Source organism: Macadamia integrifolia, chromosome 2 (assembly GCF_013358625.1).
Source record: "Macadamia integrifolia cultivar HAES 741 chromosome 2, SCU_Mint_v3, whole genome shotgun sequence".
In the NCBI taxonomy this organism is placed as follows: domain Eukaryota; kingdom Viridiplantae; phylum Streptophyta; class Magnoliopsida; order Proteales; family Proteaceae; genus Macadamia; species Macadamia integrifolia.
Window position 1 is genome coordinate 22,127,816 of NC_056558.1, and position 18,804 is coordinate 22,146,619.

Sequence of the window (18,804 nt, forward strand, 5' to 3'; positions counted from 1 at the left end):
ACACGTATCGTCCGTTTTTTATTTTTTCCCATTTTTACCGTATTTGACCGTATTTTTGACCGTCCCGTTCACGTTTTGATCCGTTTAAAACATGCCCGTACCGAACAATGTTTTTTTGCCGTTCCCGTTTTAACTAACAGAGGGTAAGTTTCCACCAAATCAGGAAAAAATCCCTAGTTTCCTTAAAATTTCCCAGGTTTCAACCAAAATTTTGGTCTCCCCAAGGGTCGAAACCCGATAACTTGAATCTTGGCTTCACATGCCAAGGCAAAATTGTAGGAACCATGCTTCCATGAATTAAGTAGTATAGACAACCATTACTTAGATTTCAGCTTCTCACCAGTAGTAGGTCTGCCATGAGCAACAAGCCACATGAAGGAGTTGGTCCAGAGCCATCCTTTTGGCTTACAGATCCTCTTCCATCTGATCCCCTAAGTTCCAACTGGGGTCTCCCATAGTTGAATCCCCTCCTAATGGAGAAGGGAAGGAGGTCCTCCCTATCTCTCCACACTGGAATCTCCTAATTATCAAAGCATCCTATCATCCACAAGGCGATCTTTACATATAATAAATCAAGCAAAGTATAATGTGACAAACATCCATAAGCATCAAATTGCCCCAGACAACCATTAGTAGGCCAAGAGTCCAAGGCAATTTAAATCTAAAGGTTATAAGCCCAACTTTGTAGGATCTTGGGTGCCAGAATCTAGGGTCATGGAAAACTTGCTTTTTAGAGGTTAAAGTTTGACCTCAACAGTTGGGATCCTAAGGAGTGCAAAACGGTGTTAAGGATAAATAAAAAGTGTAATTGAGCATGGAATAGTGTTGCCAGTTGGATAGAACTAAGGTTCATATAGGTCCAGTGTTACGGGGCAATAGGGTTGGCTGAGCCTTAAATACAATTGAACTTCAATATAGAAAATAATGCTTACAACAGGTTTCAGACCAGATTTTCATAGGAAACATTTCCTGTGAGCTAACATGAATACTTACTTACAAAGACCCAAAAAAAAAAACTTAAAAGTCTGTATCTTAAAGAGAAGAATTATGTAGGAGAAAACATGGAATTTCTTCATAAAACTCGATGCATGAATCCATAAGTTCTTTAAGTATTTACTGGGAAAAGATACCTCAGTCCTATTTTCCAAGTTGTAATTTAAGACAAATAAAAATTTCATGACATGGTAAACAACAAGAAAATTAAAGGCCACCATATACTTCATAATTGTCCAATATATGAAGTCTAATAAGCCATTGCCAAAATCAATCCATTTAACCAATTCCACAACCTAGCTTAGCTCCAATAAAACTTAGGGTTTCTTATATGATCCAACATAAATTTCAACATATATTTCTACTTTCAATTTCTTTATTCATAGCTATATTAACAAATAACGGGATCCATAATTTTTCTCACCAATTTGACTCTCATAGCCCAATTCAGTGGAGAAATTTTAATTCAATGGTTACGATCACAATCAACAGCTTCATTTAATGCTAAACAGTTCCAAAATAGAAGAACCAGAACTGACTAGCAGAACCATGATCACCAAAAACAGGGAAATAGAGAAGCTAAGGAAGAAAATTAATAACTTGAGACAGAGATCAGAAAGGCCTAATTCCCTGAAAATGTTAATCTGGATGAGTAGAAAATCTCAGTGTTCTATGTGCTGCACAGTAAGTCCTAGTTGCAGTAGGAAAACAGAGTTGCAGATCTAGAAATAGTATTCCAGCAATTCAAACTCAGTAGAATAAATCAGAAATCCAGGGAGCAGAATAATCAGAAATTTGTAAGCAACATTTTAGACAAACCCGATCAGTATTCTGAGAGCTATCGTAGTAGAAAGCAATCAGAAAATTTGAGTGAAAACAGCGGATCCGCAGGTGTACAAGAACTAGAATAAACTGACCTGTTGAACTGATAGATGAATAGGATAGAAGAGTAGAAGAGATAGAACTCCCCTCTCCTCTCTTGGGTTCCTAGTTGAAACTGAGAATTCACTAGGAGCAAGTATCTAATCCACTGTTTTAGAAGAAGACCGAGGTATGCTTAATTCATAAAATCATGGGGTAAGGCCTATGCATGTACAGTTATTTATAGTTTTGGACTGAACAGACTCATGTTCTGCCTTGGACTGGCCTTGGACCAATTCCTAGACTGAGAATAAGAACAGAAAACAAGAGCAAGACAGATAAAACAGACCTGTTGACCGGCTTAATAAAACTCCTAGTTCAGTAGGACTCTTAACAAAACTTCCAAAAATCAAACTAGAAAAGGACTGTACAATCAAAAAATTAAAATAACTCCTAATTTCTAAACCCAGGACCAGGACTGATATTAACTCTTAATTACACAAGAAAACATCTTCACAGATCAGGTCCTACTTCTCTTGGTCTTCAATACTGCATCATTATTTTTCTGGTATCTGTTAAGCATCTGGCTGTGTTTGGTAGCAGCTGGCACTGAGTTGTCATTGTTGGCAAAAGTTTTGGGGGACAGGTGATGTGGCAAAGCTTCTGGGTGAGTTGACAGTGTCTGGGCAGGTTAGGCAGTGATCTAATGATAGAATATAGAGTCATCAAAAAGAAAAACAAACTACATTGTAGCATATCCAATGACAGTTCCTGTGACCTAACTTGGAAAGAGAAAAACAAATCAGAAGTTGCAATAAGAGCTGCTTATTACTTGTTCCTGGATGATGCTTCTAGCTTCAACAAGTTGAGCTTCAAGCTCAAGCTCTCTCTCAGTCGCTTCAGAAATAACCTCTGCTTCTTTTTGTGCATCTTGCAGTTGAATCATTCGCTCCTTCACAATTGAAGATAATTAAATCTTCTGTTAAAAAGATATACAACTACTGAATGGGTAGGAGTAGTAGACACGAATATGCAAACTACAGGAAGTTGCAATCATGAATAAACTATGGAGGAAGGATACGTAAACGAAAGTGAAATCACCTTTATAGAGGTCATCTTAGTTCGCAGACTCACTTCTATTTGATCTCTAGCCATATGAAAAGGTAGGTCAAAGACATCCTGCAATCACAGAAAGCCTCAGAGTCACATCTAACATTGAGAAACAACCCATTGCAATCATTAAGGAGTTTGCCATACCGTCCTACCACCCAATGGAGACCGCGGAGGATCCACATCAGATTTTTCATTGACAGCCAAAGTTTGCTTGGATAACCCATTTGGCGCATTTAAAAAGTCACGCATATCCATCTGTTGGGAAAAACGAAATAGTCAAATCCAAAAAGCCCATTCAAGATGTAAATTCAGAATCATTACCACAATTCTAAAATTGTCAGTGAATATGAAGAATTATCCAAGAACAAAATCTGAAGGACATAAAGTAATGAGTTACAAAAAGGAAGCTCAAAAAGTTAACTACAAGGAGAATCTCTTTGCTTGGGGCAGGTCTGATAAGACTATGCCAAGGTCAAGTCAGTGCTTATATCTGACAAATATTTAAATCACTAACCTACATAACATACAATTTCAACATGATATAATATTGCGAGGCAAAATTAATTGAAAAAACATATATAAGGAGCCAGAGTGAGTGCTGCACCTCAGACTGAAAAGCATAGTTTTGAACAATTGTGCCAACATTATGCTGAACAATTGTTCTCAGTAACTGCCACAATAAAATCCAAGCCCCTGTCCAATGCTCAAACCTGAAGCTGTTGTGGTGCTAACAAGCAATACAACTTGTCACAAAAGCGCAAAGGCTAAGTCCTACTTAATCTCCATTTATAGCAGACTTATCCTATTTCTTTTTTCCATCCTTCAGATTGTTCCGTACTCTCATATAGGAATCTGGTGGTACTAAAATTACAGACACCATGGCAAACCCCCCCCCTCTCCAAGGTTATTCATACGCTGTCCTCCCTTCACCAAGAAAACCTTAATGATGCAGATCTGGAATCTTTGTACTCTCTTGATGACTCACCCACAGATCTCTCCCTCTTTGCTATTGATTTCCTAGAAACAGACTCAGACCCAGAGTCTTCCCTCTCCGAGTCCGAGGAATCTGATCCCCTCTACCAAATAATCCCATTAACAACCCCTTCAGAAAAATCTCCCCCACCTTGCCAGGCCATCTCCCTTCCACATGTGTCAGTCCAAATAATCCCTGAATCATATGCCAAACCTAGTAAGGTAATAGCCTTTTTAGACACAGGAGCGGCTACTACTATTATGGCCCCAAAGGTTCTTCCTGAACATCTTTGGAAAACCCTAGAAACCCCTCTCCCATTCCTGGCAGCCAATGGTGAAACTTTTTATATTAATCTTATGTCCCAACAATCCATCAAAATCCAGCTTCTCCGTACCCTGTCATTAACCCATACAGTTCTAGGAACCCATTTCCCAGGAAAAGACCTTATCATAGGTTTTGATGTCCTCAGCCATCTCCCTCTTCGTTGGACTCCTCATGGTCTTGTTTATAAACAAGTCCTTCCTTGGTCCCCTATTTCTAACCTTTTCCTTGCAGGTTTTTCTCCGTTTGAGAATATTAAAGGAAAGATTCTCTCTACATCTTGTGCAGATTCTCATACAGAGCTCCTTACCAAGTGTTCACATCCTCTTTGGCAGAACTCTGACTTCTTCATTACTTTGCCCTTCAAGAAAAATGAAGATGTTAATCCAACAAAGGCTAGCCATCCCGGCATGAATCCAGAACATCTCTCCTTGGCAGTTTAAGAAATCCAACAACTGCAGTCTCAAGGTCTTTTGGAACCAACCCTCTCCCCATTGGCATGTCAAGCATTTTATGTTAACAAGCGGACAGAACAGATTCGTGGAAAAATGAGAATGGTGATTAATTATCAACCCTTAAATTTCTTCTTGGCTGATGACAAGTTCCCATTACCAACTCGTCCGGCTTTACTTCTCCATCTAGCTCATGCAAATATCTTCTCCAAGTTTGATCTCAAGGCAAGATTTTGGCAGCTTGGAATAGTTCCAGAAGATAGACCAAAAACAGCCTTTTGTGTTCCTGGATACCATCTGCAATGGACAGTATTGCCTTTCGGCTTGAAAGCAGCTCCATCAATCTTCCAGAGAGCTATGACGAAAATATTCGCTCCAATTCAAGACCATGCCCTCATTTACATTGATGACATTCCTCTCTTTTCAAAAGATGAGGCAGAACATCTTCAACTTCTTCAATGGTTTCATACAATTGTTCAAGAATATGGTCTTATGCTCTCTCCCAAAAAGATGCACATTGGTGTATCTTCCATTGATTTTCTCGGAGTAACTATCTCCAAAGGAAGATATGAACTTCAGCCTCATATTGCCACATCTCTTCAACAGTTTTCTGATGGTCCTCTAACAAAGAATCAAGTTCTGATATTTCTTGGAATTGTGAACTATATGACGGAATTTCTTCCTCAACAGATCAAGCATACCTCCCTGCTTCACCAACTTTTGAGAAAGAAAGCTCCTCCATGGTCTTCAGCTCATACTACTGCTATCCAAGAATTGAAAAAGCTTTCAGCAAATCTTCCTACACTACAAATTCCCTCTGATGGCAAAAGAATTTTGCAAACAGATGCAAGTGATACCCACTGGGGTGCGGTTCTCCTTGAAGAAAACAAGACAACAAAACTGAGAACTATCTGTGGCTACAAAAGTGGATCCTTCAAGCCCTCAAAAGCTCACTATCACTCAACCTTCAAAAAGATACTAGCAGTCAAACGAGGAATTGAAAATTTCCAATTTCATCTCATCGGTCATAAGTTCCTTGTTGAATTAGACATGTTAAGCTTCCCCTGAATGCTTGAATTCCGGAAAAAGGTTCTCCCCCATGCACAACTCCTTCGCGGGGCTCAGTGGTTCTCTCAATGGCCATTTGAAGTAAAACACATCAAAGGAAAAGATAATGTTATGGCAGATTTCCTCTCCCGGCCTACCTCAACCTTTTCAGTCATACCTCTGCTCTTCCCTATAACCCCAGGAGCCTCCTCTTCCTCCCAACCTCCACCATTTGGCCATTACCTTTGTTGCTCTCTTCCACCAAGCCTCCCACATGAAATACTACAAGATCTAACCTTGCGAAAGGTTATTTCTTACAGTAAAACCACATCAATCCAACTCCTCGAAATTGCTCTTCGACGAGAAGGATTATCTTTACCTGGAAGTTCTTTTCACCCAGACTATCCTTTTCTTACCCTGTTCACCTTTACTACCCTACAAGAACTTCAGGATCTTCCTCTTGTCTACAAATGTATCTTCTGGCATTTCTGTTCATCCTACACCATTGCTCTAAACCTTCCCCTTACCACAATCCATTGGTTTACCTCCCGTTGGATGTTTCCCAACCGAGGTGTTCCACAACCCAATCTCACAATCCATACCTTCCTACAGCTTTTTGCTCCCATAAACCACTGGTTTGATCTCTTCTCTTCTCATCTCCCAGAGACCACAGAAGAACACCCAAACCAACACCATATTACAATCAGTTTCCATCGACCTCCTCTCATTCACCAAACCTTTGAAAATCGACAACCCTGCCATTACATCCATTACATTCCCGATTTTCACGTGTTAAACATCAGACCTTATGATCTTTTTACCACTCGAATTCAACACAGAGATGAATGGAGATCCTTTTTACACACTGTGTTCTGCAAATAATGTCTCTCCAAGCCAAGTTCTAGCCCCTCTCTTCCTTCGAATGGAAACGGCATGGGAACTTCATCAAACAGGTAGACTACTTGATCCCTGCATCGAACAACTGCTAGGGGCTTACAATGATTGGTTAATTGACACTGCTAGTGCATATCCAACCAGCAGTTCTAATAGTTCTGAACTTTTGATGCCTCTAATGTATAAATGTATGTATGTAGTGTGGTTGTGTTACACTATGGTACAATGTGTGTAAGTGTCAGTGTATTGTGTTGATCTTTTTGATATTTGTGAAAGTCACAGTGTTGGTATGTGTGTCAGAATAGCTCGGTGCATTGCTCTTATCTTCTTGATATTTGTAAAAGGTAGTTTGCTCTTATCTTCTTGCTATTTGTAAAAGGTAGTAGTTAGTCACGTGCCCAGGACACGTGTCAATGTTCTAGCTTTGTGTTATGCCTATAAATAGCTCGGTTTTGAGCTCAGAAATGATATAGCTCGGTTTGCCCAACGTTGTGAGTAAAAAATATTTGTAAAAGGTAGTAGTTAGTCATGTGCCCAGGACACGTGTCAACGTTCTAGCTTTGTATTATGCCTATAAATAGCTCGGTTTTGAGCTCAGAAATGATATAGCTCCGTTTGCCCAACATTATGAGTAAAAATGGTATCAGAGCCAGTTCTCTTCTCTTTCTCCGGCTAATCTCCTCCCCTGACCGTCACTCTTCTACGGGTTGAACCTGTTTTAGCTAAAGATACAGTCTAGGCCATGCCCTTTTGCAAGTAATCCCCGCTTATGGTTCCTTTTGTCAGAAAAAGACCCTTGAGCGTGGTGGGCTTTCAGGCTAAGGATGTCGTTTCGTGCCCTTTTTGGCTCGGATTGCTCTGATATTTGGTACTATGATCAGGGGGGTTCTTGATCGGCCTCGACTAGCTGTGTCTTTACTTAGATCAGTTTCTCCGATGAGTGGTGATGGTTCAGATCTGAAGTATGCCATTTTCCTTTTCTAAAATCTTATGGCTTCCCCTTCCTCTTCTCTCTTCTCTTCCCCTCGACAATCATCTTCATCTCGATCTTCATCTTCTTCCCTAGATTACCTCTATGAAATATCCTATGTTCCCAACGACTAAGTTATTCCTTCTACTCCTTCCCCTCTTTTAAATCCTTACACTGTTTTCCCAAAAAATCCTAGCCCTTCTCGATGGACATCTCTTCTTAAACCTAAGAAGACTCCACCTTTAAAGGAACTGGTTCAAGCTTCTCGTTTTGATCAGTTTCAAGTCCCGGCTACAGAAAAAGAACAATTGTTCTCTCTTAAGATACCCCTTGATCTGATCCCTCAATGGATACAGCAAGGATATACTCATCTCCACTTTGGCGCAATTAAATTTTCACTTTCTTTCCATTGACGAAAAGGTCTCCCCGTGGTTTCTCGAGTAGCCCTTCTTGACAGTCGGTTTCTACAGTATCAACATGCTGTAATCGCTACTGTTCAAACCACTCTGAATGCAGGAACGGTGTTTTTAACATTATACCCCAATTTCAACATTCCTCTTTCAGATCCCCTTCTCCCTACTGCTCTTAAATTCTAGATTCAGATCACTGGAGTTCCTCAGGTGGCTATTGCTCAGGCCGCTACCTTACATTACCAAATAGCCTATCGACTGCAAAATCATGCTTTTGATCTTCTTACAAGCCATGCAGAAGATGCTTTGTTCATAACCATGGACTCTAACCAAGTCCCCTGCTGTACCTATATTCCTAGACAAATTCCTAGAGACGAACTTCTTCGTCTTCTTCCCTCTTCCTAGGTAACAGCTTATGAACAACAGATCTCCGGTTCCCTTCAACAAACCACTCCTGAACCTGTCCAATCCACAGATCCGGAATATATCAGGCATTCTAATGGAGAAGTAGAAATTAGGTTTCCTCCTCCTAAACCTCAAACTCTTTCTCCTACTTTTCCAACCTCTTTCAGAATGATACAAGAAAAGATTCCCATCAGATCTTTTGATTCTCAAGGCAGCCCTATTTATTATTTTCAAGATCCAGTTACAGGTCATAAGTATTTTGATTTATGTGACTGTGAATCTTGTCTTCAAGACTTAGATGATGAAGATACTTATTCCACTAAGTATCGTTTTTCAAAACGTAAGTCCTCTCAACAGACTTTACGAACCCGCTACGAGTCAGGAGATTCTACTGTTGGCCCTCTTAGTGATCAATCTAAATATCCTTTCTTCGTCAAGTATGGTGATGATAAGGTCACTCCCCGACCTTCTCCTCCTACTTGCAAACCTCCCCCACAGCCAAATCTTCCATATCCTATTCTTCCTCCATGTTGTATGTATACCCCAGGATCTTCATCCTCTTCTCCTCTCAGACAATTCCCTGGTCTCGGTGACTCAAGCCCCGATACTCATGGCGTTCGTCAAGTTTGGAAAATTAAGCCTCCAATCCATCCCACTGGACAACCTACAGAAATTTCCCAAGCAGAAGGAGCTTTGAATTGGCAAGCAGAAAATGTTGTCGTCCAAAATCAATACCTTGAGCGCATCCTTGCTCAAACACAACAAACTCAAGGCACGGTAACTTAACATGATCAACTTCTCCAGTCTTTACGACGAGAAATTGATCAAATTCATGCAGAATTGGCTGGAATTGCTTCAAGTGTGGCAGATACCACTACTACTTTTGCCCTTATTGGACAAAAAGAAAAACTTCTAAGGCATCTTGAAGCTCAACTCCATATTCTTCAAAGAACACATCCTCCTTCTTCTGCAACAAGTCGACCAACAGGCCCTTCCTGTCATAGTGCCAAGCTTCATTCCACAAGATCCCTTCGCTATGTATGCTCCTTCGGCTCCTACAGTTGTCTCAACCCCAAGAACATTTCCAATTGAAGAACTTAAAGAACTTCAACGACAACAACGTTCTTTACAAAAAAGAACCAGAGCTACTAGAGGACGTACTCGTGGTAGACTTCCTCCAGCTTGGACATCTACTGCTGCTCTAATGGATCTCAGTGATGACGATGAAGAAGATCCAGATGCCCTCCAAAACACACCACCTCCTTTCAACCCATTTCCCATGACGATTTCCTACCCACCTCCTCCCCCTCCCCCTCCAATCCAGATAAACCCACCTAATCCACCTATTCCACCTCAACCACCTGCTCCTCCTGGTACTGGTACAGCTCCTACACAAACTACCCAGCCCATCCATACCATCATCACACTCTCAGAAAAAAAAAATTCTGAGTTTCTTACAAACCTAACCCTATCAAATCCCCTACCTTCTTTTATGAATGAAGGTTCTACTCCCCCTCCTCCTTATGTTTCAGAGATAGATGATGACCATGAAATTCATAATCCTCCCGATCCCCAACCCAGGCCTCCTACCCCGGCTCCCCCCTTTATCCCATATCAAAATCAAGACCCCAAACAATTCTTCACCCTGGATGATATTCCTGTCTCCAAATGGGCGTCCAGAATTGCAGACTTTCACTCTTGGATAAATGCAGAATTACTCCAAGAATGAGCTACCACTGGGATTGTCTTATCTAAATTTGTTGCCCGACTTCAAGAAAACTCAGAGAATGGTATTTAGCCCTTGGTGCTTATCGACAACTTCAAATTGTCCAACTCACAGAAAGCCAGTTTATTACCACTCTCTATCAAGAGTTCTTGGGCCCAGTTGCAAATGATCTTTAAAAAGCCCGTGATGAATTTCTTCAAATGAAGTGATGTTCACTTAACAGATCAGATCTTGATAAGCATTTCTCCCGAATGACAAATAGGTTTCACAAGATTGGCGGACTTGATGATGAAAACCTTAAGCAGATCTTCCTGAACTCTCTTCCAGAACCTCTAGGTGCTGCAATTCTGCCAAGGGTTTAAGAACCCAGAGTTCGGGTCCGGACAGGAATGGGCTCCAGAATCAATATATTCCGAGCATCTATAATTTCTCCATACAGGACCAGTCTGACTGAATCAGAGGGGATAGGGATCGGCCTTGGCCGATTGCACTATGGATCAGTCGGAATCAGCCAATCTGATCTGAAGTTTAAAACCCTGATTCTGCCCCTCTTGAATAACAATTTCTCAGCCATTAGACACCTATCCTACAAGACGGTGAAAAATCTTGCACTTAACCAAGACAAAGAAAGAACCAATCACAGACATTCACCACATCACTTTCCCAAACCAGCATAACTCAACCACTAATGCCAAACATAAAAGTTGTTGCTAAATATTTTAAAAAATCCTGAGAATTTGGAAAAGAATAGTGAAATCTCCAGTCAACCTTCCCTAACAGTTCTTCATGCCTTTACATTGCATCAGACCTAGAGATGCCATCTGGACCCCACTATAGAAATTCAAATTCTGTCCATCAATAGGATTTAAGCTTCTGAACATTGTCAGCACATAATCGATCTTTTATAGGTAGGGTTTTTCAAATTCATCCTATATTCCTCACAGAGTAAGCTCCCCTTCGCTTTCTCAAAAATGTGTCTCAAACTTCCTCTTATGTTGCCCCCCCCCCACCCCACTCCCCCTCTTCTTTCAATTCATTGATATTGCAGCTTCTAAAGAGCATTAAAGCTTTTGTTCTTTAGTGGCATAATAGATATCACCAGCAGATTTGAAGCTTATTTTTAAAAAATTTAACGGATTACAGAACTAATACCTTACCAAAATTTTAGTTTCTTTTGTTTTGTGTGGGTTTCGTTTCTTCAAAGATAGAACTTGCAGGGGTCCTACATCAATTCATAAATGAGGGATTTCTTAGTATTACATGTGGCATTCAATTTGATACATTTTATCTATGATGTTGCAGCTCAGGAAGTCAAGTAGAAATCTGAACCAGAGACCCATGGCCTGGTCCTATTAAAGAATGATCCGTGCATTAAAGCTGAATGAAAGAGAAAAAACAATTGAAAACCAAGATGAGGGCTGAAAAAAAAATTGCAGAATCCCGTTTCACTCCCTCAAGTACATGTCAGATTTTAAAATCAACCTAACTTATTAATCTTCATTATGAGCAAAGTATTTTGAGTTTTAAAAGGATACATTTATTTGAAAGCTGATATTTACCCCTGGAATTCATAATAGATTTCAGGTAATTGCCTTAATCTAAAACCTAGATCTTATTGGAGTGGGTTCAACACAAATACAATTATGGGACCAACAGACTAGTTCCCTGGTTTTCCATTTTTCTATTGTGTTTTTTCGGAGTTGTAGATCTGAGTTTTATGTAGGTTGCAACCAAATTGGAACAGGTAATGATCAGTGCAGCATAAAAGCAAGAAATAACAAGAAGAAGAAAAAAAGGTCGTCCCCACAAATAGACTAGAGTCATCTAACCATTAGGGCAGCACGCTTTTCTATAATATAAATTTTGCATAATGGACAATAACCATAATGGGAACTAAGGACAGCACTTATGAAGAATTACAAATAACCCCCAGACTGAAAAAGGATATGATACAAAATATCAAAGCACTATATTCTCAACATAGGTAAAGGTTTCTGTTGCAGCCCCATTTTTACAATGAGTTGTTGATTGATTACAGTCTATCCATCTAAGTTTGACCCAACATATGCCCTTATTAAGCATCTAGATGTTTTTTAAACCAATCACTTTTGGATTTGGAAATTTGAACCAGCAACCTATATAGAATTTGGTGCTATTTCTGAAAATCCCATAAGCTGATAATAGCTAGTTTCTTCTTCATAACTCACCTTTGTAGGACTACAGATTTTTTTTCCTGTCCAAGAGCACTTTCTAGCCTAGAATAAATTTCTCATCAGTTAGTGAATTATTACTATTTGTGCCCAAATGACTCTTGTCTGTTTTCTAAAGACTACACATAATTTGAAAGCAGCCTAGCCATTTTAACAAAATTGTCAATCTATCATCAATTTCTTAAATAATATATAAAGGGAAAAAGGAAGCATGCGCCGCCTTTGTAGTGATTCCTGTATACCCTCCTCACATTGTGAGCACTGAAGCCCACACAGACATTCTCTCTCTATTCTGAGTCTCTGACCATGTGTCCCACGTGGACTGCATATAGATGATATCATTTTCTAGCCTCTCAATTGGTGTAGCATGCAGATTCTTTCTTACACTGTATATATATATAGGACTGAGTTTCCATAAGGCCATTGGTGAACGGGAATCCGCTCATTCACCGCATGCCATTAGGTCCACTAGAGGGGGGGAGGGAGGCGGGATTTATGACCCTTCGATCATGCGGTGAAACTCACTATGCGGTCAAGGGGAACTTTGTCCATATATATATATATATATATATATAACTCAATCTTCATCTGACATCATAATCCATGAAATGACTGTAATTGCTCTTAACAACAATGACTTATGTATCTACAAACTTTTTCCATGTTATCAAGATCAGTAGAGAAACCCTATATGTGAAAAAGCGACAATCCAGTTTGATGTTAATCTGCTGCTTGTAACAGCTGTTCAAGCGTTCTTCAGTTGGAAGATACATTGCCTTAAAATATGAATCATGCTTGAATTAACAGTAATAACAGAAAGAGGTTCACACAATACCTGCATTGAACGTAGTAAGGCCCTCAAGTCCGCATTTTCTGCCATTAGCTCTTTCTTCTTCACCTCATAAGCATCCACCTGTCAGTTACACAGATAGAGTGACTCTATGGCAACACTAGAAATCTGGATTTAATCAATTTGATGAATGCGAAAAAATGGAACATCTGGACTACCACCCTTAACAGGTACTAAAGTCTAAACACCGAGGTATGTTCCACTTCTACACAAATCTAATTCCAGCCCACAAAAGCCAGTGCCATCACTTTAAGGATCACTCCGTAATTAATCAAAGCTTAAAAAAAAAGTTGCATAGCAATCTTTCATACAATCATCTTATAGAAGTCACTGTCTGCCTTCTTCCCATTCCATGTCCCACGTTGTCGCCCTTCCTTCTGTTATAGATAACATTGACAGAGAAATTGAATGCAATCAGGTAAAACTTTAGAATACATCTATTCTATGACTAGTTGACAAATGAATACCTGTAGTAAATTCATTATCTCCATGCCAGACCTGGATTCCTTCTTTTTCTCCATCAAAACTTGGTTCAACCTCTCCTGCAAAGCAAAATATGTTGTAAAGAATGGTTTGTGTGCTATCTCTTTAACTTCATGATCTTATTCTACCAGTTAAAACATAAAAATAAAGCCTCTCAAAACAAAGAAGATCATACCTGCAACTTTATGTACTCCTTTTCTTTTTTCTTCATTTCATGAATTTGTTGAGTTCGCACTTGCTATAGAAGTATCGAAGATCAATGTTAGTATTTGATAGGACTCAAGACACATTCATGTCAATGCTGCAAGCAGAAAAGTTGCTGCTATAAGAGAGGGGAGGAACAAATCCTACTGAGTTCCTAACCTGATTACCAATAACCATTCTTTGAAATTCATCCCGTTCCTGCTGCAGTTTTTCAATTTGAGCCTTATAAGCTGCAGTGGCCTTCGCTTCCTGGTCATATAAGAAATTATATGAGGAAAAGCATAAAACAAGATAGTAATGATGAAACTACAGTTGTAAACGAGACTGGGAGACCCAAGGTATTGGAGGGGCACCTAGCCGACGTGGTGCTTGCCTAAGTGCCTAGGCATGCAGTATATGACTATATGCAATATAGCAATGATAATTTTATATAATTATGTTGGGAAATTTACATCCACCGCCCCTCACGTTTGCCTTTATTATGTCCTCCCCCCTTGAGTTTCGTTTATTACATTTAAACCCATCTAACTAACACCGTGAGAAGCTTTTGAAGGTCAATCCATTAAGTCATACAATATTTCAATTAATGCCCATGTTACCCTTCTTTAATGTAGTTTGACCATTTTACCCTCTCAATACAAGCGCCATCTTCCATCTCACCCATTTCTTCTCTGGTAACGTCATGTACAAACCTGTCATCTCCGACGAACTACGAGGAGAATATCTCCAATCCGGCCATCTTTCAGGTAGCAATTGCTCTGAAACTGATCTCTTTTTTGCTTCACAGTTAGGGTTGGTGAGAAACGGAATTTGGTAGTTTGGGGCGTACGTTGAATATGAACGCTGCCACTGCCGCTTCTGCTGCTGCTTCGTGTTCTTATTGTTGTTTGGAGAAGAAGGAGGAGAACGAGTTGTTGGTGGTGACCATGGAGTCGGCGGGGCTGGTTGAATCGGCTAAGAGTTCGTCGATCAGGGTTGCCGGAGAAAGCACTTCAACGACAGTGGACGGTGACGGTGACGGTGAAGAGGGTGAGGAGGTTCAAAGTAAATTCAAATGTGGAAGTGCTTTGGGTTCCCTAGAGGAATCTCTCCCTATCAAGTGAATTCCTGTTCCTCTACCTTCGTCAATTTCCTTTTTTCCCATTTTTTTCATCTTTAATTGGGTTTTCTTCAAGATCTACATAGAAGTTTTTTGTCAGTTTGAACAGCTTCTACAAGAAATTTTTCAACGGTTGCCGCCGTCGGAGTCCTCAATCATTCCTCTATTGTTCAAGTGTTGGTTGATCCTCCACCAGAACTGCAGGTCTTTCCTCTCTCTCTCCGCTTCCCTTCTTGTATCATTAATATGCTCCAATTCGGTTCTGACCATAACGAATTTCCCTTAGAAAGCCTTTGCTTGTTCGGAATCAAAGCTGGCGATCGCGGCTTAGGTTGGCTGTGGTGAGCTGCACCAAGCTCTGTAGATTGCAATTGCACATCTGTGAAGGCACCAGTGATGGCGCCTCTTCCTCTTCCTTGGTCAGGTGCTTGCCTAGTCTCCAAGAATATAATATGGGTAAATTTTCATCACATCTTAACTTGCTAAACAAAAAGGAGGCTCAATACGCTTAAATGAAGACTCACCGGCCTCCGTGCATATAGATCAGGAATGGAGACAGAGAAGAAGAAGTGGGGCAGGGGCTGGGGGCTGGGGGCTAGGGTTCCAAAATCAGTCCTTTGGATTTGTTTTTTTTTTTCGAGAATGACTAAAAGGGTAACTAAGTTTTTTCCATTTAATAATTAACAAGTCTTTCCGGTGTAGTAGAGGCCAACATAAAGGGAGGTGGATGTAAATTTCCCAATTATGTTTATATGCAACATAGAAGCCCTATCAATTCAATATAATATAACTATGCTAGCAATGACATAATATGAAAAAAAATCAACATATAATAAACAAACTACAAGATATAATAAGCATATTCATCGAAAAACAAAGCAATAAACATAAATCAAAGTAAAGTCGTGAAGTGTCAACAAGGCATATTGTCACCTTGGAGCCAAGAAAGAACATGGACGCCTAGGTGATGCCTTGACAACTATGACTGAAGCAAAGAATTGATTGTAAAAGATTTAATTTCTCATACATTTCGTGTGAGTGTAGCCAACTCACGATCTTTGGCTGCTAACTGCACTTCAAGCCTCTCGACTTTGGCCTCTAACCTTGATATGTCAGATAGTGACCTATAAAAAAGATCGCAGTAAAAATCAGTCAGGAAAATAGAGTTCAAGTTATAATTCAGTAGAAAGACTGTTCACATATGGGCATCGAAAATATCAAGGTTTCAAACATCAGAGAGAGAGAGAGAGATTCAAATTCAAGAAAAACTTCAAAAAAGACAACTGACAAAAAAAAGGAGAAAAGTTAGAAAAATTAGATTTACTTCAAACTTGCATCGCACATTACCCTCAAACCAAAATTCTACTTCACAGGGAAGGACAGACTAGAATGGTTTTCACCTTTGTCTCTGTTCATTTGAGGACTCCCTAAATTCAATATCCCGTTGTCTTTGTTGAATCAGAAAGTAAATGCAATTGCAGGTACGCGCAATAGAAATCTACCATAAAAAACATAAACCAAAAAACACAAATCTATCAAAACAACACAGTAGAGGAAAGACAGAATAGTCACATGAAAAAAACAAGAAAATCAGTAAAAAAAACTCACAGGATCAGTAGCAAACAGATCAAGAGAGGCTGGGAAACCAAATGTAACCAATGTTTGGTTCAGATATTTGGCACAATGCTCCAAGTTCCCACCATCAGCAAATGTGTACTCCCTGTAATGCAAATCAGAACCCTAAAAGAAAAAATATATACAGCAAAAATACCAGGAAATCAAAAAGAAAACGAAGAAAGACTTACCCGATGCCAAATCCGGGCTGAGTAGAGGCCTGCAACGATTTCTGAGCCGTTATTTAGGAAAACACCATAATAGTGAAAGGAAGTGTTGAAATTTCAACAGCATTGTTAAGGTTTTGGAGATCATACCCTGAGATTGAATTCTGCATCAGTTGTAAGCATTTTGAAGCTCTTTTTTGTGCTTTAATCGCGGGTGCGTGAAGAGAGCGAGTAGAGAGAGAGAGAGAGAGAGAGAGAGTTTGTAACTTGCAAGTTCCAACTCGGGTTTTGGAGCCTTCGTTTTTAGAACATGTGAACTTTACTGAACTTTTCCGAGGTGTCAACTGTCAAGTCATAAGTGGTGGGGAGTCGGGGGACTGGAGAAATTTGAAATCTGGATTAGAAATAGGGCGGACCGCTTCACGATGTATCAGATTTCTTATTATATTATGGATGCCTTATATTATTTATTTGGAAAATTTGTATGTCCCATCCCTAAATTAACACCTAATTACATGTAGCATTTTCAAGAATATCAATCGCACCCCTAATCCATAACACGGTTAGCATAGATTCGGAAAAGACCTTGTTAACCCTTTATTTCCCTCTGTATACCATCCTTAATTCCAATCATCTTCAACCTTCAACCTTCAACCTTCAACCTTCAACCCCTGAACTAGCATCAATGAAGTAGAACTCTCTCTCTCTCTCTCTCTCTCTCTCTCTCTCTCTCTCTCTCTCTCTCTCCTTTGTTTCAAATTTTTCATTCCAACACTAGACATCTAATCAAGTAGAGTTTGTATGTAGGAGAAACAAATGCGCCCCAACAAGTTCAGCAAACAAAATCAATATAACAGTTTATTCCCATTTGTTTGAAACCCTCCTACTTCGGAGCTTTCTTGTCGGAATTCAATTTTTCGTTAAATAATGAAGAGTTTACAAAGAAGACAAAGGAACCCTAACTAATTCCATCATCAATTTGGGGTTTTACAATGAAGGTAAAACAGTAAGTTTATCCTTCTTCAAGGTTAAATTGGGCATGTAGTAAATTTTAACACCTTGACATCATCACTTAGACGGGGTGAATTTAAGTGTAATTTCATTTTCAAAATGGGGGGTATAATGTTATTAGAAAAAAGGAGATTACATCATATAAAATTTAAATTTAGCGATGGTACCAAATTTTCCTATTTATTTTTTATTTTTTTAGTAGAAAATATAAAGAAAAATTATCATGTATCACCCTTATTTTCAAACCTTACATGATATACCACCTTAATTTTTTCAAAATATCTAACGTACCCCTAAAGTCTAAAACCGTTAGCTTTAAAAATGAAAAAGACTCTTTCGACCCTTAGACGAATTTTGAACTAAGGCCTTTTTCTCATTGTCCTCCCCTTTTTTACTCTCGGTGACAAAAACTTTTGAACTCTAATGAATTTGCAGCCATGAAAGGGCCTGCCAAAGTAATTTGTAGCAGAAGGATTTTGTCATTAAAGGGCCTGTCAAAAGGGGCGCAGCCATTGACTGTAAGAATCGAAGGAGTTATTTTAATATAGAATCTTAGCTTACCAAATGGAGGGGAAGGGATTGAAGGATGAACGAACAAGAAGTGGAGGCTGCGGGTTGTTGAAAGTAATCTCAGCTACCCTCCCAGGATGCTAGTTGAACAACTTCGTCATCCATGTGCTCCCACTCGGCCTCTCCTGATTCTCAATTTTGTTGCAAAGAGAAAAAAAAATTCATTAAGGCTTTGTTTGGTTGCAAGGGGAATACAAATTTTTTATGTGAAGTGGAATTTTTTTCCCAGAAAAAAATAAATTTAGATGTTTGATTGCAAGCAAGGATTAAAGTATCGGTATCGGTGACCGTATCGGTCGGCCAAAATTAAGATACGTATCGGAGGGTATCGTATCGTATCAGAGATACGCTAAAGATACGCACATAAATGGATAGGGAACACATTTTTATACACTTTTGCATAAAAAAATAGTTAAAAAAAGCTATATATA

The 18,804-nt window shown here is 39.5% G+C and overlaps 1 protein-coding gene across 1 annotated transcript; it reads right to left on the reverse strand.

Annotated features, from left to right (window-relative positions):
• Window positions 1-313: 313 nt before the first annotated feature.
• LOC122057974 (afadin- and alpha-actinin-binding protein-like) lies at window positions 314-17,185 on the reverse strand. Its single transcript, XM_042620352.1, has 14 exons — window positions 16,943-17,185; window positions 16,817-16,845; window positions 16,620-16,731; window positions 16,412-16,509; window positions 16,039-16,135; window positions 14,072-14,161; window positions 13,884-13,946; window positions 13,693-13,767; window positions 13,537-13,602; window positions 13,211-13,288; window positions 3,112-3,222; window positions 2,956-3,033; window positions 2,687-2,806; window positions 314-520 (listed from the first exon to the last, which is right to left on the reverse strand). Exons 1-14 carry the CDS (start codon window positions 16,973-16,975, stop codon window positions 329-331), a joined length of 1,242 nt encoding a protein of 413 aa, XP_042476286.1. The 5' UTR covers window positions 16,976-17,185; the 3' UTR covers window positions 314-328.
• Between the last annotated feature and the right edge of the window lie 1,619 nt (window positions 17,186-18,804).

Coding starts and splice junctions, on each gene's coding strand:
- LOC122057974 (XM_042620352.1), bottom strand. CDS start 16,975: ATGCTTACAACTGATGCAGAATTCAATCTCAGG. Junction 13,947..14,071: donor GAATGGTTATTGGTAATCAG/GTTAGGAACTCA, acceptor ATACTTCTATAG/CAAGTGCGAACTCAACAAAT. Junction 2,807..2,955: donor CTAAGATGACCTCTATAAAG/GTGATTTCACTT, acceptor TCAATTGTGAAG/GAGCGAATGATTCAACTGCA.